The 22,069-nt window shown below is 50.2% G+C and overlaps 2 protein-coding genes across 2 annotated transcripts; one reads left to right on the forward strand and one right to left on the reverse strand.

Moving 5' to 3' along the window:
* The first annotated feature begins 1,941 nt into the window (after positions 1–1,941).
* On the forward strand, positions 1,942–11,005 carry SPATA2 (spermatogenesis associated 2). Its single transcript, XM_055307311.1, has 3 exons — positions 1,942–2,076; positions 7,608–8,054; positions 9,022–11,005. Exons 2-3 carry the CDS (start codon positions 7,719–7,721, stop codon positions 10,246–10,248), a joined length of 1,563 nt encoding a protein of 520 aa, XP_055163286.1. The 5' UTR covers positions 1,942–2,076; positions 7,608–7,718; the 3' UTR covers positions 10,249–11,005.
* Positions 11,006–14,976: 3,971 nt separating this feature from the next.
* On the reverse strand, positions 14,977–15,549 carry LOC129521721 (interferon lambda-1-like). Its single transcript, XM_055343475.1, has one exon. It carries the CDS (start codon positions 15,547–15,549, stop codon positions 14,977–14,979), a length of 573 nt encoding a protein of 190 aa, XP_055199450.1.
* Between the last annotated feature and the right edge of the window lie 6,520 nt (positions 15,550–22,069).

Genomic DNA, 22,069 nt, shown 5'->3' on the forward strand with positions numbered 1-22,069 from the left:
GCCATATATATATATATATAGAGAGAGAGAGAGAGAAAGGAAGAGATGAGGGGAAGAACATTTACAGTGAGGGAACAGCATATACAGGCACAGAAGCAAGAAGGGTAGAAGAGCATGTTGGAGGAAGAGACCATGGCATGGAGTGGGCTCTGAGTTTTTTTAAACTAAAGATCTTTTTATTTTTTTAAGATTTTATTTTTTTGATAGACACCAAGCATGCTTGAGTTGGGGGAGAGGCAGAAGGAGAGGGAGGAAGCATACTCCTTCCTGAGCAGGGAGCCAGATGCAGGTCTAGTTCCGAGGATTCCAGGATCATATGATCTGAGCCAAAGGCCTTCCTGAGCAGGGAGCCAGATGCAGGTCTAGTTCCGAGGATTCCAGGATCATATGATCTGAGCCCAAGGCAGACAACTGAGCCACCCAGGCGCCCCAACTAAAGATCTTATTTAGAGAGAGAGAGATAGAGCGCAAGAGCAGGGCAGAGGGAGAAGAGACATAGAGAGAGAGAGAATCCCAAACTCCAGGTTGAGCATGGAGCCCCATGTAGGGCTTGATCTCACAACCCTGAGATGACGACCTGAGGTGAAATCAAGAGTCCTGCGCTTAACTGACAGAGCCACCCAGGGACCCCACTCTGAGTCTTCAACAAGTGTCTAGGGTAAGTTAGAGAGAATGATGATCCAATCGCAAATATGTTGGACAAGGTCTTGTGTATGTCAGGCACTTTGCAATCAGTAAGGATTCAGTGAGTGGTGACCCACAAAAGCTGAGTCCTCGGTGAGCTCACGGTTTGGTGGGAGTACATAGACAAATCCATGAGTCGAAGCCACCATGACTGATGCCAGTGTAAACCATTCAGGTACTCCAGATGTCTGGTGAAAAGTCACAGAGCAAGGAGGCTATATTTTGGCTTGGTCTTCCTCAACGCTGGCTTCCACTTAGGGACATCGAGGGCAGAGAGAGGTCGTTTCCTTGGACTTCACCCGGTTTTAAAAACAAAACATACCTAGATCTTTACTATATGCCAATTATTGTAATAATTATTGTAATAAGCTTTCCCCATGTGTTAACTCACTTGATTCTCACAGGGGTCCCAGCAGGCGGTAGTATTATTCCACTTTACAAGTGAAAAAGCTGAGGCTCTGAAAGGTTAGGTAACTTGCCCAGGATCACGCTGCCAGTAAAGTGGCAACAGCAAAGCTGGGAGCCCCGTTCTTAACGCTAGCCAGTGACATCAACAGTCCCCTCAAGGCTAGATTCCATCCATCTATGATGCTGGGGCTCTCGTTTGCTCTCTTTATTATTTTTTAAGATTTTATTTATTTATTCATGAGAGACACAGAGAAGGGGAGAGATAGAGAGAGAGACAGGCTCCATGCAGGGAGAGCCCGACGTGGGACTCGATCCCGGGTCTCCAGGATCGGGCCCTGGGCTGAGGGCGGCGCTAAACCGGTGAGCCACCCGGGCTGCCCTCGTTTGCTCTCTTTAAGCCTCGGTATTTGCGTCTGTAAAATGGGGCGAGGGCTCCAACTGTTAGCTCCTGCTCAGGTGCAGCCTGGAGCGCCACTCGTGGGCGGTGGACAAGGGACAAGTCCGGGGGGGCGGGGGCCGGGGATCACCCGGTCTGCGCTCGCAGCTCCCAGCCTCCACCGCCCGGCTCCAGACCCGTTCCCATGGCAACCCGGCCAGCCACCATCCTGGGGCCGGCGTGCGTCACGTCCGGCCCGTTTGTTTCCGGGTCTAGCGTCAGCCGCGGCGGCGGCCCTCCAAGCCCCAGAGCCGGAGCCCGCGACTCCTCGGCTCCTTCTTCGGCCTCCCGCTTCTCCCTCAGCCTCCCGTAACGATCGGCCTCTCCCCGGCCCAACGCGCAGCCGCGGCCCTGCCTCCCTTTGGGCCCGCCCCCTAAGACGTCACTTCCTGGCCGAGTGTTTCCGGGTCGCCGCTTGTCCCGGGGTACTGGCTTCGGTCCCCTGCAGCCGGCCGGAGCGACGAGAGCCCAGCCGGGCCCGGCTCCGGCGGCGGCCGCGGCTCCTTGTGGATTTCCTCGGCCGGGGCGTCCTCGGCGGCAGCGCCGGGGTGAGTGCGGGGCGGCCGCGGGCCGACACGGCCTCCGGCGCCTCCCAGGGCGCAGGGGGCGCCGACTCGGCGGGGCTCGGCCGACCCGGGAGCGGGGGGTCCCCTCGCAGCCCGCGGGGGCGACGGGTGGCCCCGCCTTCCCGGCATCCGGAGGGCCCAGCTGGTCCCCGGGATCCCCGCTCCCCCGAGGGCTGCCTCGCAGACTCCTGGGGCCGGCAAGGGTGGCCCGGGGCAGCTCGGGAGGAACACCCCCTCTTCGGCGACGAACCAGGCAGTTGGCCACCCCGAGCCCCCCGTGAGACCGTTACCGCGCAGCGGGCTCCAGCCCCGTCTCGGGCCCCAGACGTGGGTCTGTGCTCGCTGTGTGACCTTGGACAAGTCATTTCATCTTCTGAGCGTCGTTTGGCCTAATTTGTTAAATGGGCGTGAACGTGCCTGCCGGGGCCGTGGTGGGGGTGAGATGAGAGGATGCTGGTGAAGCGCGGCCTCTGGCATACAGCAGGCGTCCAATAAATGAGAGCTGCTGTCCGCTCATTCACAGACCCGGAAAGGGCCAGAGTTTGGGACCGGGGTATTTTTCACGACCGGATAGGCTCTCAGAGGCTGTAGGGATTACCAGGTGGGGTGTAATAGCAGCCTCCAGCTTCGGTCTCCGGCAGGGAGGGGGAGCTGCTCCCTTCAGAGCCCCTCCGAGAGGCAGCTGCCCGTGGGGAAGGCCGTGTCCAGCAGCGCTGAGGTTACGTTCAGAGGTTTGCAAGGCCTCTTTCTCTCTCTCTGAATTTCCCTGGAGTCTGATTGGGGTCTGGGGGACCCTCAGGTGTTTCACAGCCAGTGCAAGGTGCCTCCGCTGTGTCTTAGGAACCTCGGCTTTGGAATGAGTGCAAAGGAGTGGCGGGTCGGAGGTGGAGGGGGTTGAACTGCTGCTGGCTCTCCTCTGGCCGCTGTTTGGAGGCCGAGGGAACTCTGAACTGGCTGGAGCCAGACCAGAGATCTGTAAACCTGTGGACTGGGGCGATGCTGGGACCAAAATAGCTTCTGCCTGTGCAGGGAGGGGGCGCCTTCAAATGCTGCCTGGGGAGTGTTTCTGCTTGAATGGGCCAGCTGAGGTAAAGCCAAGCTAATGCTTTGCTACCTCCAAATCATTTCAGCTCCTTTCAGTGGGGTTTTAAACAGGTACAGCTTTCCTTTGGATGCTTAAAAAAATAATCATCGGAAAACTAATAATCCTTAAAAAGCTACCACCTCCCTGACTGTATATGTACTGTCTCTCTCTTCATTGACTTGTTTTTCAAAGGGAGTACAGATTGTGGGCGCAGGGAGTGCTGACCAGGCCTGTTGGCTCTGGGCACCCGCCTGATGCTGTTAGGGATGTTCACAGTGCCATTCCCCCCCCCCCCCCACCAGACTGGCACGTCATGGTGTTCCAATCTTTGGGTTGCTTAGAGAAATTAACGGCTTCTGTCATTGCGCTGTCTAGTCTCCTGTAACCACGCTGTTTTTGCAGAGAGCGTGTTTTTTGTTGTTCTTGCAGAGTGCTGGGAATAAATTGCTGGCTCTGTACTCAGAAAAGACACCAGCTATGACCAGCTACAATGCAGCCTGTAGTCTCAGAAAATGTATTCAGGAGGGATGATGTCAGCTGCTTCACCACTGGCCGGTGTCTGGCCAGCCTCTTCCCTTGGCCCTTGAGCTTACATCATAAAGAGATTTGTGGCTCTTCTAGCCCTGTTCTGTGTGGGAAGATGTGAATTTTGCTACTATAGGAATTTTTAGAACTCAACTCCGCTCTCCCTGCCATAGGACGTTCTAACTTAGCCCTTTCGAGTAGAGCTGTCCAGCAGATGCCACAGGACACCTTTTGCCTAGAAGCACCCCAACTCAGAGTTTGAGTCAGGGTTTTGGCATCGGACCTAGGTTTGGACTTCAGATTCCCTTTTTCCTGTAACTTAGGACAAGTGCTTCGGCCTCGCTGAGCCTCAGTTTCCTCTTTAACCTTGGGCTGTCCTGTGAGTTTCGTTGATTTTTATCAAGCCCTTAGCAGAGGGCCCTCATGTACTAATCCCTTGGTGAATGGTAGATTGTAAGAATAAATGAGTAAGATAAACAGGGAAAAAACCCAGGCCTCAGGGCCTGCCAGCTGAAGTTCAAATTACAGCTCTGACCGTTGGAAGCTTCTCTGGATTCATGGCCGAACTTTGGTTTCCTTCGAGCATTGTTGTGAGGATTAAATGGGATGATGCAATTAAAGTGGAAGGCCCTGTGCTTAGTGCGTAGTAGGACCTCAGTAATTAGTCATTTCCCTCTCCTTCCTTAATTCTCTCATAGTGTTCATTTCCTTTTACTTTTCTGTTCACCTACTTTTATTGGTTCAAGATTCATCATAGATTGGTTTCCTATCCTTGACTTCAGGATTTAGAACACCAGTTGGGCTATTCGGATTCCTTTTCCTTGTTTATTGTGTGCCAGCAACAAACAAGGGTGTGGACTGTGGTGTGATTACAGAGCAGCAGACGCTGAGCTTGAGGGTGGCTGACTTTGTTAAAAAAAAAAAAAAAATCAGCCTCTATAAGCTCAAAGCTGACTTCCTTGGAGAAAGATCACAGCAGTACTTAGGAGGTTTGATGTCCCTCTGTTTAAATTCTTCTCAGGTGTATCAAAAAATAGTCCCTGGGATGGACGTTTCTCTTAGATGAATAAAAAATGGTAAATACTTACAGGTTTTTATTAGCAAGGACTGACGTCTTTCAGGTTGCAGTGCATACTTTGATAAGAAGTTCTTTCAGCTAGACTTGAGGGCAGGGCTGTGGCTTTCCAACTGCTCCCCACTACCCACCCTACATCCCCCCACTGCACCCATCCTAGGGCCTGGCACCAGAAAGGTGCTGCATAAAATACTTGTTGAACTCAGGAATTGTGGGGGTATGGGGCGGAACACAGGTGCCACAAAAGGTCAGGCTTGGATTCTTGGGTTCACTAACTCTGGCAGCTTACAGCATGTCATATCATGGAGCCTCTGTCCCTTCTCTCTCCAGCTGATCTCCCGGGATTCTTGGAGAGCTCAGTGAGAAACTGAAGGAGTGGCATCGTGAATGCACCATTCATTTCACCTGTTTTCTCAAACACCTGCTGTGTGCCAGGCTGTGTGTTAGGCACCATGGAACAAAACAGATATGGTTTTTGCCTTTGTGGAGCTTCCTGGGTAATAGGGGGCACAAAGAGAGGAAGTTAGTAAATGAATAAATGTGATAACGTCAGAGGGTGATTATCCCAGGATAATGGGATAACGAGGGACTGGGAAGGTGGGAGTTAGAGCTGGGGTTGTCACTGAGGCCTCTGAGGGGTGACATTTGAGCTAAGGCCTGAGTAATGAGAGTGAGCCAGTTATGGGAAGGATCAAAGAAGGAACAGGCAAAAGGAACAACATGGGCAAAGGTCCTGAGATAGGAATGAGCTTGGTGTGTTTGAGGAACAGACAGAAGGGTCCCTGTAAGCAGAAGGGAAGGAAGAGGGAAGGGGAAGATGGCCATGAGCGGTGAGCAGGGGTAGACCGTGTGAAGCCTTTGACCTTTGGTCAGAAGGTGGGATTTTTATCCTAATGGACTTAGGTTTGCCCCCTGTGCCCCTCATGTGTATTTGTTCCTGAATAATTGGGCTCCCTTGGCAGGGCAGTGGGTAGGAGAAGGTGGCCTCTCTGTCCCCAGTTCTCTCGCACATCTCACCCCTCACCTCATAGTTAAGATACTCAGGAGTCTCCCCAAAAACCAGAGAACCCAGGCAAGTGGCTCAAGATGTAGATGATTTTATTGAGCTCCTGATTGCCACTGGATTCGTAGGCCTTTAGCACTTCCTGAGCTGAAGCCAGTTGTGCTAAAGGCCGACACAGGCCTGTCCCATCCCTGCAGCTTCCTTCTCGGTCCCTTGCTATGTCCACAGCCAGCAGCAGCCTCCTTCACTTAGACAGCAGATGTCTAGGAGGCACGTACCCCATGTCTGGCTCTGTGCTTGGGTTACCTTAACGAGTAATTCAGCTGGGATCTCTGTGCCCATGGAGCTTGTGGTTAGAATGGGCGAGGGTGAAAATGCGCATCCGCCACCTGGGTGGACATACTTGCCCGCTCTGATCTTACCTCTTTGAGAATGCTTGGCGTTGTGGCAGGGGAATGGCACCTTCAGAGAGCAGGAGTAGCTCCTCGTGTGTATCAAAGGCTTATTTCCAGCCAGCCCTCTGTGAAGAGCTCTCTGTACTGATTGCACATAACCCTTCCACCAATTCTGGACTCTAAGTACTATTATCAACCCCCATTTTTGGATGAGAACACTGAGGCCCACAGAGACTGAGTAGTTCACCCAGGTAGCCTCGAGAAGCAGACCCAAGATTCACACCCAGACAGTCTGGCTTGGGGATCTGTTCGTAACCCCTGTGCTGTGCTGTCCTCCTGGCCCTGGCAATACCCTCGATGAATCCAGATTGCTCCTGGCATTGTGGCACCAAAAATATTGCTTGCTCTGTGCATGTTCTACTAACTGGGGGCCAAGCAGACAGCAAGAATGTACAAATTTGGTGTACCCCAGCTCAGTATGTCTTGTCCTCTTCCAGTGGGACTGTGAACCTCTCCTAAGGTATAGGGGAATGCAGGCTGTCAGAGGCAGGGAAAATGTTCTCCAGGGGTCAGCAGCCAGCATGATCTCTCTTTAAAGTGCAGATAAGATCACGTCCCTCTCCCCCTTGCTTTGAACTCTTCAGGTGCTTCATGTGCCTCCTTGAATAAAATGTACAGTTGGGGCACGGGATCCTGTCCTGATGGTGCCTGCAGCTTCATCTCTGGTCACTCCCTTCCCTTCCCCTCGCTGCCTCAGCCGCATTGGCCCTTTTTCTGTTCATAGGCCAAGCTCCTTCCTGCCTCAGGAAAGCAGGGCGTGGTGGTTAAGGGCGTAGACTTTGGAACCAGGCTGCCAGGGCTCTCAGCTCTACCTCTTCGTGGTTCTGTAACCCTGGACACTTGTAACATTTCTGTGTCTTCATTTTTACATCTGTAAAATGGGGATCCTATCTCCTAGCGTTGTTTGAGAAGACGAAATGCATTCATATGCATCAGTGCCCGGTGCGTAGTAAGAGTGATAGTGTTAGCTCTGGGCCTTCCTCCCTGGCGACACTGCTGCTGTTACATTCTCCGCCCACCTCTGCTTGGCAAACTCTTCATGCTTCAAGCCTGTCACTGCCCAGGGTGGGGATGGGGGTGGGACTTTTAAAAACTTCTCCTCCCCACAAAACCAGGCTAGGTGCTTCTAATCATATCTTTATCTGAGTTCAACAAAGTCAAGGACCTGTTTGTCTTGTTTCCACTACAACTTTGCACATAGTCTGCGTTCAGTCAGTGTGTTAGCAGAATGGATGAGCAGAAAGGGGCCTAGGGCTGGTGATGCCTGGTGTGGCTCAGGCCAGGTCGGTCTGGTTTTGTCTCAGCAGCCACAAGCTGGTATATGGACCATTTCAGGAATGAAATGATGTGCTTCTTTTCTTCCCCTTCCAGAGCACGCCCCTACTCCAGGTGGGCAGCATGTCTGTGCTTTTAGCAATGGCCCTGCCTCAAACCCAGAAACCATGGAGGAGATAAGGTAGCCCTGCCCTGTCCCTGGATCAGATGGGGAAGCCCAGTTCGATGGATACGAAATATAAGGATGACTTATTTCGGAAGTATGTGCAGTTCCATGAGGGCAGAGTGGACACCACCCCCAGCAAGCAGCGGCCTGGCAGTGATGAGTACCTTCGGGTGGCAGCCTCGACCCTACTCAGTCTACACAAGGTGGATCCCTTTTATCGATTCCGGCTGATCCAGTTCTATGAAGTGGTGGAGAGTTCCCTGCGCTCACTCAGCTCTTCCAGCCTGCGGGCTTTGCACTGCGCCTTCAGTGTGCTGGAAACGATGGGCGTCAACCTCTTCCTCTACCCCTGGAAGAAGGAATTCAGAAGCATCAAGGTAAGGTCTAAGGAAGGGCCGTCCACACCGGTCTCCCTGGTTCACCTCCCGGTCCAACCTGAGAGGGCTTGTGCCAATTGCATGCCTCCTCTGCCCGCAGACCCTCCTGTCTTCCCCACTGCCTTTGATGTAACAACTAGAAGTACCCCCTCCCTGAGGCTCCTTGCTGTCTGACAAGTTGTCATCTCTTTACTGGGTCCCTGCCCCTTGCTGTCTGACAAGTTGTCATCTCTTTACTGGGTCCCTGCCCCTGGCAGCTCCCACCTGAAGCTGTGAGGTTGGAAAGGTAGGCAGCTCCCTGGTTATGCAGGGCTTTGAAGCCCAGGGCAAAGGGCTCGAATCTACCCTAAGTAGGCTGAGAAGCAAGGCAGGTCAGGGTCAGGTTTCCATTGGGAAAGTATCCCTCTGGCTGTTGTATAGGAAATAGCCTAGGGAGGTGGCGAGAACAGTTAGGAAGCTGCCGTGGATGTTGGAGTACTCTGAGAGCAGGTTTGGACTAAGTAGTAGCAGACAGGAGGGTGGAGGATGGATTTAAGAGAGAAAGAAAATTCTGAATCATTCCCAAGGCAGTGGTGGCTCAGGAGAGTTTCCACAAAGCCAGTCTGTTATTCTTCAGAACTTCGCAGAGATGCCAGAGAGGAATATTCTTGCTCATTGGGCGTTCTTCCCCCACTCTGATCCCTTCTCTTCTTGTGCATTTGCCCTGTTTCCTCCTCCTGTGGAGCAGAGCCGCTGAGCCCCATATGGGAAGCTGGTGGCTTTGTGCCCTCAGCTCAGGGCAGGAGTGCCGTGCGGCTCCCCTCGCCATGTGCTAGTAGCCTCCGCCTGCTGCAGTGAGGAGCTGCTGAGATCCTTCCTCCCCTCCTTGCGCTCCCATTCCGCCCTGGGCATACTGGGCACTGAAGCCAGCTCCCTGTGTGTCTCAGCAAATCGTGCCTCTCTTTTTCTGCTCCCTCCCTTCTCCTAGACCTACACGGGCCCCTTCGTTTATTATGTCAAGTCGTCTTTACTGGAAGAGGACATCCGAGCCATCCTGCATTACATGGGCTACGTGCCTGAGTTAGGGACTGCGTATAAACTCAAAGAGCTTGTGGAGACCCTCCAGGTGAAGATGGTTTCCTTTGAGCTCTTTCTGGCCAAGGTAGAGTGTGAGCAGATGCTGGAAATCCACTCACAAGTCAAGGACAAGGGCTACTCCGAGCTGGACGTGGTGAGCGAGCGCAAGAGCAGTGCGGAGGATGTGCGTGGCTGCTCTGAGGCCCTGCGGCGGCGGGCTGAGGGCCGGGATCACCTGACGGCCTCCATGGCCCGTGTGGCGCTCCAGAAGTCTGCCAGCGAGCGGGCAGCCAAGGACTACTACAAGCCTCGGGTGACCAAGCCCTCGAGGTCAGTAGATGCCTATGACAGCTACTGGGAGAGCCGGAAGCCACCCCTGAAGGCCTCGTTGAGCCTGCGGAAGGAGCCCATGGCACCAGACTTGGAAGATGACCTCAAGGATGAGATCATCCGCCCATCCCCCTCGCTCCTGACCATATCTAGCTCCCCCCACGGAAGCCCGGATGACCAGCCATCCCCCTCCCCCAACAACGGCCTCGGCCTCCTGCGTGGCACGTACTTCTCCGCTCAGGAAGACGTGGATCTGTACACAGACTCAGAGCCTAGGGCCACATACCGGAGGCAGGATGCCCTGAGGCCAGACGTGTGGCTGGTCAGGAATGACGCCCACCCCCTCTACCACAAGCGCTCACCCCCCGCCAAAGAGTCCTCCCTGTCCAAGTGCCAAAACTGCGGGCTGTCCTGCAGCTCCTCCCTCTGCCAGCGCTGTGACAGCCTGCTTGCCTGTCCCCCAGCCTCCAAGCCGGGCGCTTTCCCTGGCAAGTCCTCTGCCCACGACAGCCTGGCCCACGGGTCGTCTCTACGGGAGAAGTATGCAGGCCAGACTCAGGGCCTCGATCGGCTGCCGCACCTCCACCCCAAATCCAAGCCCTCCACCACAGCCACCTCCCGCTGTGGCTTCTGTAACCGCCCAGGTGCCACCAACACCTGCACCCAGTGTTCAAAAGTCTCCTGCGACGGCTGTCTCAGCGCCTACCATTACGACCCCTGCTGCAAAAAGAATGAGCTGCACAAGTTCATGCCCAACAACCAGCTGAACTACAAGTCCACCCAGCTCTCCCATCTCGTGTATAGATAGACTGGACCTGGCATCCCCTGCTCCAAGGGCTACAGCACTGACTTTCTGGTTTCCCCCCTGGGAAGTAGTGTTGATGTGTTGATCTCAGAAGCCGAGACCTGCATTTGACATGTAGGTGTCAGGGGATCGTGGGGTTGGCCGCATACCATGTGGGAGTTCCCATGGTGACCCAGATACTTCAACTGATGGCTGCTTTGTCGCCTGACAAGGGAGAGGGTGGCACTTCCGTTCAGATTCATTTTGCTAATCTCTCCACTCCCTATTCCGTTGTTTTGTTTTCGAGGAGGATTTCTGAGACTCTTGCCACACCCACCTCTTCCACTGCAAAGCCAACTTGGACTGGGAAGGGCCCTCCAGGTCACCTCCAAATGCCCACCTGGAGCGCCGAGCTAGAGGCCTGTTGGCTTGTGAAATGAGCCCTCCTGCCACACGGGGCCTCTTCCAATGGCTCATCCTTTGGCCGCCCCCTTCCCAAATACAAGGATCTCCCACCTGGATCCCCCCCCCCCCCCAACGCTGACTTCCACCTGTCTAAGTCTCAAGGGTGGACTGTGTCCAGTATTCACTGAATGGCATCCTGTTGCCAGCACAGCTCAGTGCGGCCCGTGGTGTTTGTGCACTTTGCTCCAGCGCATCGAAGTGTGGACCGTCCACGGCGGGATAGACTTTTCCCCTTTCTGTTGTTTGCACATGCCCCTCTTACTGTACTGTAAATAGATATTTTTGAGATTTATTTTTAAATAAATATTCAACTTGCCGTGTGTTTCAAAGTGGTTAAAACATTAATTATGTAGCTATTTATACAAATGACCTGGGTCCTTTAGTCTTCCAAGGGAGGGTCTCATGCCCTTCCATGTATCCTACACACACCACAGCCCGAGGGTAGGGCGGAGAGTGCGGGGGCAGAGGAGGAACAGACGATGCCCCTGAGCTGATGGAGAGCCACTGTCTTCCCTATAATAAATCTCTATATACCTACCTCCAGTGTACACTTAGGGGGCTAGTGCGGGCCAGGAGGTCTGTGTGCCTGCGGACTGTGATGACCTGGTGACCTTCAGGATCCTCACTCTGCAGATCTACAGCCTGGTCTTTGCCACTTGCTGCGTGTGAACCTTGCACTCCAAATGTCTCCAGTCTTGTTTCGGAAGGAAAAATCCTATGGGATTCCCCTGCCTCCTCCCCCGCCCCCAATCTCAGCCCTCTTTGCCTGTTTCCAGGACTCCTCTGCAACATCAGTGATCTTTTTGCACTAAAGTGGGCCCAAGTCAGCGTGTGCCCATCAGACAGATGTCTCCTGAGATACTCAGCTGAGCCTCAGTGCTTCCAAACCTGAGGGCCCCTTAAACTCCTCATGTGAATGACTGCCCCCCTGGATTTTGCTTTTGGGGTGCAGAGCAGGAGTGGGGCAAGAATTCGAAAAAAGAACCGCTTCCTTGTGAACTACTATATTTTAGCCATAAGTGTTTGTGATGTACAGAGTATTATAGGAATTTACATGCAGTGGGTTTTCTGGTAGAAGGAGGTATTCAGCTCTTGAACAAATTTAAATATGGCTGAATCCTGAGGCCACTGTGAATTTGCTCATGTTCTTCCAACTCAATTGAGTGATTTTAAGGTTTTCCAAATCTATGGCTCTTTTTTATATGTCTAGTAGAGCACATGTAGATATTCAATGTGTATGTACAGCTGACTTTCAACCACCTTTATTACTAAGACCAGCCCGTTCTGGGGTCATCATCTTTGACGTTCTTCTTTCCACATTTCCGAAGAGTCGATGCCTGTTTTACTCCCGAGAGCTCTAGTTTTCTAGTTTTCCATTCCCAGATCGCTCCAGCTCTACAGGAACTCTTAACAAACCGTGATGCCCGGTAACTTGTACGGAGGGCAGAAGCAGGAGTGCCCACCTTGTCCTGGGAGAGAAAGTCCGGCCCGCGTGTGTCATCACGGAGATACTGTGTTCACAGACTGGAATAGAAAATGCTCTGACCCTGTCCTTGGTGTGTACCTTATTGTATGAGGTTGCTGTGATTGAGCTGGATAAATATATGCTAATTTAAAAAGGCAGATGTTTTGCATTTGATTTCTACCAAGAATTGAAATGTTGAGAGATGATTTAAAAAATAATAAAGCGTCTTCCATTATTAAACCAAGTGTTTGAGGTTTTATGTCCCTCCTGCCCTGCTGCTTTTGAAGTTTGGGTTGATTGGATTTTTTTGTTTGTTTTGCTTAAGCTGCATCCTTCAATGACAGGACTCACATTTTCTCCTCCACGAACTGATATGTAATAATAGTCGGCATTCGGCATCCAAGTGCTCGTCCTGTGAGCCAGGTACTTTGTATGCTGAGACTTTACCTGCATGATTCCATGTAACAGTCTTCAGCCCCCTTGTAAGCTAGGTAGGTAGTGTTATGTATGATTCCCTTCTTACAGATGGGGAAACTGAGGCATGCCCAGTTCAGCCATGTTTCGCAGGAGTGGGACTCCAAACTCTAGGAGAAATGATTATTGGTGGTGATTGGCAGGCATTAAATAACATTGAAGGACATAATGAAAAAATTAATGACATCTTTAATTCTTTTGATTCATTTAAAAGCCTTAAGGAGGAAGTTCTTATCGGGAAGACAAGTTCAGTGCTAGCTTGTCTGGACCAAAGAGGAAGGAGGTGTTAGGCACAGAGCCTCAGGCTGAATCTTAGCTAGGTAATCAGTTACTTTCTATTTGAAGCAGGTTGTACTGTTTTCCATCTACAGCAATGATAGATCACTTCAAAAATCAATTTAAGTGTTTTTTAAAAGCAAGATGTATGGCAAAAATCTTGAGGGCAGTATACAAGCGGCTGTGGTTCAAGACATCCAGGCTCTCCGTAGCAGCACAGTCTCCGCATGATAGTGACCACTGTTGGGCTGGCCCTTCCAAGGCACCTCAGCCTTGTGAAATGAGCCCTCCTGCCACACCGGGCCTCTTCCAACGGCCCCAGGTCAGACAAAGGCCCAAGTGTTGGGTTTGGTTTTAGCTACAACATAGGAGATGGCACTGCTGGGAACGGCGGTTTCCTATAGGTGCACACCCAGTCCGGGAGAGCGGAGGAAGCCAGACACTCCTGCATCCAAAGCAGCGTGGTGACTTCAGAGCAGATTGCTTCATCTGTGAATATAAATGACAAGCATATTTAACATCATCAGGCCCACCAGCTGTCCGTTAGCTCTGCTGCCAGCTCTGAGCACCCATCTGTGGCGCCCCACATGCCTGATTACCAGTCTCAGAGGGATAAGGGCTGTGGCAGACATTTCGAACTCCTCACCCTTTCTCCCTTGGTAACAGAAGACCATGGTAAAGACTACCTTTCCCAGCTCTCCTGTGGCGAGGCATGGCTACATGGCTGTGTCTGGTCACTGGGACAGAGACGTGGTTTGTGTGTCTTCCAAGACGTGTTTTTCAAAGGATCTTGTCCTCCCACCCTGATCCTCCTTCCTGGCTGGAAGGGCTGTGCTGGCTGGAATGGGGCAGGATTTATTCCATCCTTGGCGGAAGCAGGGTAGCAGTTGGAAGGGGCCAGGTCCCTGGTGCTTAGGAAGCTGCCATCAGACCCAGCCTGCCCTGCCCACCTCCAGAATTCTTATGTACAAGAGGAATGAGCTATTACTTTGCTTAATCCACATTTTCCCACTTTCTCATTTAAAAAACCTTTTTATTTACAAACTTCATGTACCTTGAACCTGGCTTCAACAATTTAACAGGTTTTTTTTTTTAAGATTTTTATTTATTTATTCATGAGAGACAGAGAGAGAGAGGCAGAGACACAGGCAGAGGGAGAAGCAGGCTCCATGCAGGGAGCCTGAGGTTGGACTGGATCCCGGGTCTCCAGGATCACGCCCTGGGCTGAAGGCAGGCGCTAAACCACTGAGCCACCACCCAGGGATTCCCCAATTTAACAGTTTTACCAGGTTGCAGCCAACCTGGTTTCCTTTCTACCTGTCCATCCACTTCCCTCCTAAATTCCTTTGAAGCAAATTCCAGGCATCTGTTTCACTTGTGAATATTTCAGTATGTGTATCTAAAAGACAAGGACTTCTATTTATTTATTTTTTAAAGTTTTATTTATTTAATCTCTACATTGTGAGGCTCGAACTCACAACCCCAATCAAGAGTCACCATGCTCCTCCGACTGAGCCAACTCAAGACAAGGACTTTTAAAACACCATACCATTATCACATCTAAGTTTTTAGAATTCTTTAATAGCGATAGGTATGCAGTCAATGTTCTGATGTCTGGTTGCATAGAAATCCATATTTTAAAAACTATCAGTGCTCAAATAATTCTCCAAACTGCAATTGGTAGTTAGATCTTTAAATCACTTTTACCCTAAAGGCTGTCCCCACAGAGTATAGGGACCCCAGCTTTCTCTTTCTTTTCCCCTTGAAATGTTTTAGTTGAGCTGGATTTTTAGTCCTTCATAGTTTGTCAGAGATTGCATTTTGCTGATTGCAGCCTGCACTGTTGTTCAACACGTTCCGCTGTTCTCTCAGTCTCCAGAGTTGTGGTTCTTTTTTTTTCTCCATTCTTTATATGCTGCATGTTGTACAAAAGTAGAAAAATAAACTTTACTTAAGGGTACAGGGCAGGGCTGCATAAATAAGGGGTTGAGAGGAAATAACTTAAGGCAAGGGTGACGCTGGTGGCTGGATAAGGCCTGGGTCCCAGACGGGCCAGGGGCAGGTCCAGGTTCTCAGACGCACAGGTCTCTATTGGCAACACATTTCAGGTCCCGTGTGAGGAGGTGGAAGAGGTTGAACGTGATGGAGGCCTCGAGGCAGCCCTGGGACTCCTTGGAGGCCTTCTGGAGCCGGTGCAGCCAGTGGTGGAGGCGGCCCTGGGGCCTGGGGTCTGCTGTGGGCTGAGCCGGGACACAAGCCTGGAGCTCCGAGTGGATGTGGTGCAGCATGCGGAGGGGCTGGTCCAGGGTGACCCCCAGCGATGAGTCAGTCATGTTCTCCAGGACCTTCAGTGTCAAGTCTAGCTCAGCCTCCAAGGCCACGGGACGCTCCCAGGCCTGCAGGAGTCTCAGGTCCCTGGACCTAGGGAAGAGGCGAGAGCTGCAGCTCCAGTTCTTCCGGGAGAGCGACTCTTCCAAGGCGTCCTTGGCTTTCTTGAAGGCTTCTAGCTCCCTGGGTGACAGAGACTGGAACCTGTCCATGTGGCAGCCCCTCCTGGTTGTGGTGGGTTTGGAAGTAGGGACAGGGCCGGCTCTGGTCAAGCCCAGCACCACGGTCACCAGCACCAAGACCCGAGCTGTAGCCATGGCCAACTCTCCTCTGCTTTCCCTGCCGCATGGCTCTGCTTTTAGCCAGGCTCACTGGGCAATCCCAGCTGATGTATGTAAAGTGAAAAGGCAAATGAAAATTGGAATCTCCACAGGAGAGGCAGACATACGTAGGTGGGGCCAGTCCTGAACCAGGGGAGCACGTGGGGCTGGGCGAGGCTGCCTGAGTCACAGAGACCAGGTATCCCACAAGTCCCTTCCCTGGACCTGTGCCGAGAAGGAAAGAGAAACTGAAATTCACTCATAGGAGGACGCCTGGTTTTGGAGAAGTCCCTGTGCCTGGACAATCTTCGGATTAGGACCCTCTGGGGCAGCCTTCAGCTAGCTGGCTTTGGGGAGCCCCTTCCTGAGGCCGAGACCAGTAGAGGGACAGGAAAGTGGCTCCGGTGGGTTGCAGGCTGGGAGGTGCGGGTGAGGCTGCCGCTGCGGCAGAGAGGGCTTCCCTTTGAGGCACGTTTTGTTCACTGGGGTCCCCTTTGTCTACTTTCGCTTTGGTCACCTGTGCTTTCGGCGTCCTGTCCAAGAAACCCTTGCCAAACCTTGCATCCCGAAACTCTTCCCTGTGTTTTCTTCTAGGAGTTTATAGCGTTAGGTCTTACATTTAGGTCTTTATTCCATTTTAGGTCTTACACATGGTGAAAGGTAAGGGTCTAACTTCGATTTTTTGCATTTGGCTATCTAGTTCCTCCACCACCATTTGTTGAGGCCGTCCGTGCCCCACTGTGTGCTCTTTTTTTTTTTTTTTTTATGATAGTCACAGAGAGAGAGAGAGAGAGAGAGGCAGAGACACAGGCAGAGGGAGAAGCAGGCTCCATGCACCGGGAGCCCAACGTGGGATTCGATCCCGGGTCTCCAGGATCGCGCCCTGGGCCAAAGGCAGGCGCCAAACTGCTGCACCACCCGGGGATCCCTCCACTGTGTGTTCTTGACTGTCGTTGAAGCTCATTTGACCATATATGTGAGGGTTTATTTCTGGGCTCTATTCTGGTCTATAAATCTATCTTTATGCCAGTCCCATAGTATTTTGATTACCATAGCTTTGTATGTAATAGGATTTGAAATCGGGAAGTGTGAGAGTCGAAAATTGTCTTTTTAAAGATTGTTTCAACTATTCAGGGGCCCTTGAGATCCAAGATAAATGTTAGGACTGTTTCTATTTCTGCAAAAAAATGCCATTGGTATTTTGATAGGGATTGCATTGAATTGGTAGATTGCTTTGAGTAGTATGGACAATGTTACGATACTAAGTCTTCTAACCCATGAACACAAGATGTCTTTCCATTTATTTGTGTCTTCTTTTATTTCTTCCAGTAATGCCTTATAGTTTTCAGTGTACAAGTCTTTTGTTTCCTTGGTTAAGTTTATTTCTAAGTATTTTATTCTTTTTGATGCTATTGTGAATGGATTTGTTTTTGTGATTCCTTTTCAGATTGCTCATTGTGTATGGATAGAAGACAACTGATTTTTTATGTGTTCATTTTGTATCCATTTTGCAAGTTGGTTGAATTCATGTATTCTTTTTTTTTTTAAGATTTTATTTATCCATGAGAGACACACACATAGAGGCAGAGACATAGGCAGAAGGAGAAGCAGGCTCCCTGTGGGGGAGTCTGATGTGCGACTCGATCCCAGGACTCGGGGATCACAACCTGAGCCAAAGGCATAGACACTCAACCACTGAACCACCCAGGCGCCCTCATTTATTAGTTCTAACAGAGTTGTGTGTGTGTGTGTATGTGAAATGTTTAGGGTTTTCTACATAGAAGATCATGCTGAGAACAGATACAGTTTTACTTCTTTCTTTCGAGTCTGGATGCCTTTTATTTCTTTTTCTTGCCTAATTGCTCTGGCTAAGACTTCCAGTTCTGTGTTGACTTCAAGTGGCAAGAGTGGGCATCCTTGCTTTGATCCTGATCTTAGAGGAAGAGCTTTCAGTCTTTCACCATTAAGTAGGATGTTCGCTGTGGCACATACACTTTCATATGTGGCATTTATTATGTTGAGGTAATTTCTTTCTATTCCTAGTTTATTAGAGTGTTTTTATCATGAATGTGTGTTGAAATTTGTTAAATGTTTTTTTCTGCATCAGTTGAGGCAACCATGTGGTTTTTGTCCTTCTATAACTGAGGTACATCACACAGCAGTTGACTTTTAAGGCTTGCTCAGATTTGGGTCTGATTTGGGGGGAATAAGAATACTTCATAGATGTTGTATTCCTTCACTAGAAGGCACGTGATGTTGAATTTTCTCCCTTTGGAACAGTATCAGCCTTTAGGACTATTATTTGGTGCTTAGATCAGTCATTTCATTGGAAGTTGCAAAATGTAGATTGTTTTAGTATTCCTTTTGGCAACCAGAATACTTCTATAAAAAGAAACTTCCTTGTAGTGGTGTGACTCAACACATGTGATAAAATTGTATAGAACTAAACACACACACTCGCTCTCACAGGAGTACATGTAAAATTGATAGAATTTGAACAAGGTCTGTGGCTTGTACCAATGTCAGTTTCCCAGGTGTGATATTATTCTGTAGTTGTGCAAGATGTTACTACTGGGGAAACAGTACAGGGTACACGAGGCCTTTTTGTATTATTTTTTTGCAACTTCCTGTAAGTTTATAATTATTTTTTTAGAAGAAAAAGAAACTGCCATTAGCTGTTATTTGACCATCAGGAGTAGTTTAAATGAGATAAATGCTTAATCATTTGTTTTTATTACTATTTTTTTTTAAGCAAGCTCTTGGCCCAGTGTGGGGCTTGAATTCACAACTGGTATGAAGAGTCACATGGTCTACCAACTGAGCCAGCCAAGTGCCCCTCTTTGCCTTTATTTTTACTTAATGAGTTGATGCCTTAGGGTCCCCCAACAGTGACTATTTTTTAAAAAAGTATCATTAACTCATTGATTTCAGCATAGTGTGTGTATGTGTATATATATACATATACATATATATATACATATATGTATGTATATATTTAATTTCAGTATATTTCAAATACTTTAGTTCTTTACATTATTGCTATTGATGCTCAGATTCCTGTCTTTGGCCAGTAGGGACCTCTTCCAGTCCTACCTGAGTCCTTTTTTTTTTTTTTTAAAGATTTTATTTATTCATGAGAATACACAGAAAGAGAGCGAGAGGCAGAGACACAGGCAGAAGGAGAAGCAGGCTCCATGCAGGGAGCCCCACGTGGGACTCGATCCAGGGTCTCCAGGATCATGCCCTGGGCTGAAGGCGGTGCTATACTGCTGAGCCACCCGGACTGCCCGCTTCTAGGTCTTTTTAATGAACAGAGCTTACATTTTTTAAAAAACAAAATACATCGTAAGTTCATATTTATACTTTAATTAAAATTTAGGACCAAGGGATATTTTTACTTCACCTCTTTTCTAAGAATCTTGGTTCTCAAGGATTCTAGGAAAGCCATTACTGATTTTAATTTTGCCACCTATGACCAGACCTAATTTTGACTGAGAGGGAGTCTCAGTTACCCCCCGCCCCCCCACCACACACATACAAGCGAGAAGGGAAGGGTAACTGCTTATCCACTTTCTTGGTGAGACACATTTCGTTTGTTTCCAATCAGGTGCTATTGCAAATATTCTCACGGGTGTTTCCTGGTGCAAGAGTGTGTTAAGAATTTCTCTAGGGCAGGGGTGGGCAGGCCTTTTCTGTAAATGGCTAGGTAGTGAGTATTTTTGGCTTCGGGAGCCAAGAGGAAAAAAAAGTTATGTAGGTACTTACATAACAAGAGAGAAAAAATTTTCCATAAATTTTTTTTAAGATTTCTAAAATTTATTTGAGAGAGAGACAGAGATAGTGAGACAGACCATGAGTGGGGTGGCGAGGGAAAAGCAGACTCTCTGGGGTGGATCCTAGGACTCCAGGATCATGACCTGAGCCGAAGGCAGCCACTTAACAAACTGAACCACCCAGGCACCCCTTCCATAGATTTTTTTTTTTTTAAGATTTTTTTTATCCATGAGACACACACACAGAGAGGCAGAGACATAGCCAGCAGGAAAAGCAGGCTCCCTGCGAGGAACCTGATGTGGGGCTCGATCTCCCACGACTCCAGGATCATGACCTGAGCCAAAGGCAGTTGCTCAACCACTGAGCCACCCAGCTCCCCCAATAGACTTTTCATTAAAAAATTAAAAGCTTTATTTATAGGCATTGAGATTCGAATTTCATATAGTTTTCAGGTGATGAAATGTTCTTTTGAATTTTTTTTCAACCATTTGGAGATGTTAGAAACCATTCTTCACTCTCTGGTAGTACAGAGCGTAGGCAGGCAGGCTGGGGTCTGGTCCTCCGACAGTCGTCTGCTCCTGCTTGCTCTCCAGGGCATGGTCCTGGGAGGGGAATTCCTGGGTTGAAGGGTGACAGATGTCTTTAACTTTACTAGGCATTGCCAGATGCTTTTCTAAGTGATTCTCTCAGTTTGGACTCTCACCTCCGGTGACAGTGAGACTTCCTGTTTCCCGAGTGCTCTATCATATCAAATCTCTCCCCTTACTGCATTGCTCCTGTAGCTGTGGTTTCATTTGTTTTCATTTGTAATCACATTATGAAACGTGAAGATGCCGTGCAGTGTTCCTGAGTACTGAATGACTGTGCTTTCTGAGGGATAGGAAGGATATGCAAACAACAAGAGGTTTTAAGTTGCCGTTATCCTTCCATTCAGAGAACCAAAAACTTGGCACCTGTTCTTCTGGACCGTTTCCTACACACCATTAATTTAATTGTTAGAGGCTGATGCTATATATTATTGTTTTGGAATCTGTCTCCCTTCAGGAATTTGTATCCATTATTTCTGCTGCCAAGTGACATCCAGGGGATTATGGGGCCCTGACCTTTGTGTATGGCCCTCCCCCAGAGTTTTCTGGCCTCTAAGGAAAAACTCCCCTGCCCCGCTCCCTTCCACCCTGAGTGCTTCTCCTAGGAGTTGAGAAGAGGTTGAAATGTGAGCAAAAAATACCAGCTCCCTCTGGGGGGGGGCCGCTTGAGATCCATTCTCCTTTTACTACCAGGACTCCCTTGTCCAAGCTGACACTGCTTGGCACAGCTCCGTTGCCCGGCCTCCCCTGCAGCCAGCGGTGGCCTGAGAAGACTCCACCACAGTCCCCATCATTCCAGTGCCACCCCTCATCACACTCAGAGTTTGATTACGTAGAGAAACGTTTCTCTGAACCCAGGTCTCCTCAAAGGTGGAAGAGGGAGCTGATGAAGATGAAGGTGCGAGTGCCTCCCCGCCCCCCCCCCCCCAGCGGCTCCCTGCTCCCGACCCCAGCAGCATGTCTGGGCACCCAGTTTGGCAGCCCAGGCACAGCTGGGTCCCAGGTGTGATCTATTCTCCCCACTTCCTTCTTCGGCTGGAGGTGGGGGAGCAGGAGTGGAAGGCGCGGAGAGGTCCAGCTCTGGCTTCCCTGCCGGAAGGCCCGCACCTGGCATCAGCGCAGGCTGTCCTACCTGCTTTCACTTTCTAGTACGTGTGTTTTTGGTCTGTGCCTGTTCCCGTAAGCAGCTTTGGGTGCCATGTGGAAGTATGAGGGGGCAAACAGACTCCAGGCTTCCGGCAGAGCGTGCCACCACCTTCCACCAGAGACGCCTGGAGCTGTGTGGATTCAGAACCTGGAGGATGGACTGGCAAGTTCCTGCTTCCACAGCCTGGCAGAGGTGCACGGGGCTCGTCTGCAGTCCCAGCAGCGGGAGACCAGCAGCCCAGGGAGCCGTGGGGAAGACAGACTCTAGCAGCTGTGGGCTGGCTGGAAGCTGGGCCCGAGCTAGACCCTTCTGCTTGGCCTCACATCCTCCTCACTAAGGGGCAGGGGCAGGTATGACGCCCGGGGCCTGTCTGTTCCGAAGCCCACCGCGTGGCCTGGGCAACACGTCTGCCGCTGGTCCCCGGAGTCTGGTAGGTGCTGACAGAGCAGAGTCCAGGAGAGTGGGACCCGTGTATTTGCAGTGCCGCCTGAACACAAACACAGGAACTGCTCGGATCCAGCAGCATTCATTTTTATTTCTAAATAAATATCCAGTGACATTACTGTTTTCTGTTTCTGAATTCTTTACAGTCCAGTGAGATGAAGCAGGGGCTCCAGCACAGCAGCTCCAGTGCTCCCCCCTCTCCCGGCGGCCCACCTTCCCCTCCCCAGTCTGAAGCCCCATCACAAAGAGCAGCAAATCATTTCTCAGGAACCAGGACCTAACAAATACCTTTCACAACTTACACGTGGGAGGACAAAGAATAAGCCTGACCTTCTGAAAGGTCCTTAAAACAAATTAAAAAAAAAAAAGGTACTTAAAAAAAAAATCCTTCATTTTTATAAAGAAAACGAGTCAGAAGAATTCAAAGTTCTGATTAACCTTGAGAACAGATCAAGCTTGGCAGGGGCTGTTGTGGAGATGATGTGAAAGCCTTGGGGAAGCCATGAACCCTGAAACCTGGCAGCGAGCAAGGAGCCTTCCCCAGGCCTCTAGTGGTTCCTTAGAA

Source organism: Nyctereutes procyonoides, unplaced genomic scaffold (genome assembly GCF_905146905.1).
Source record: "Nyctereutes procyonoides isolate TBG_1078 unplaced genomic scaffold, NYPRO_anot_genome, whole genome shotgun sequence".
Taxonomy (NCBI): Eukaryota; Metazoa; Chordata; class Mammalia; order Carnivora; family Canidae; genus Nyctereutes; species Nyctereutes procyonoides.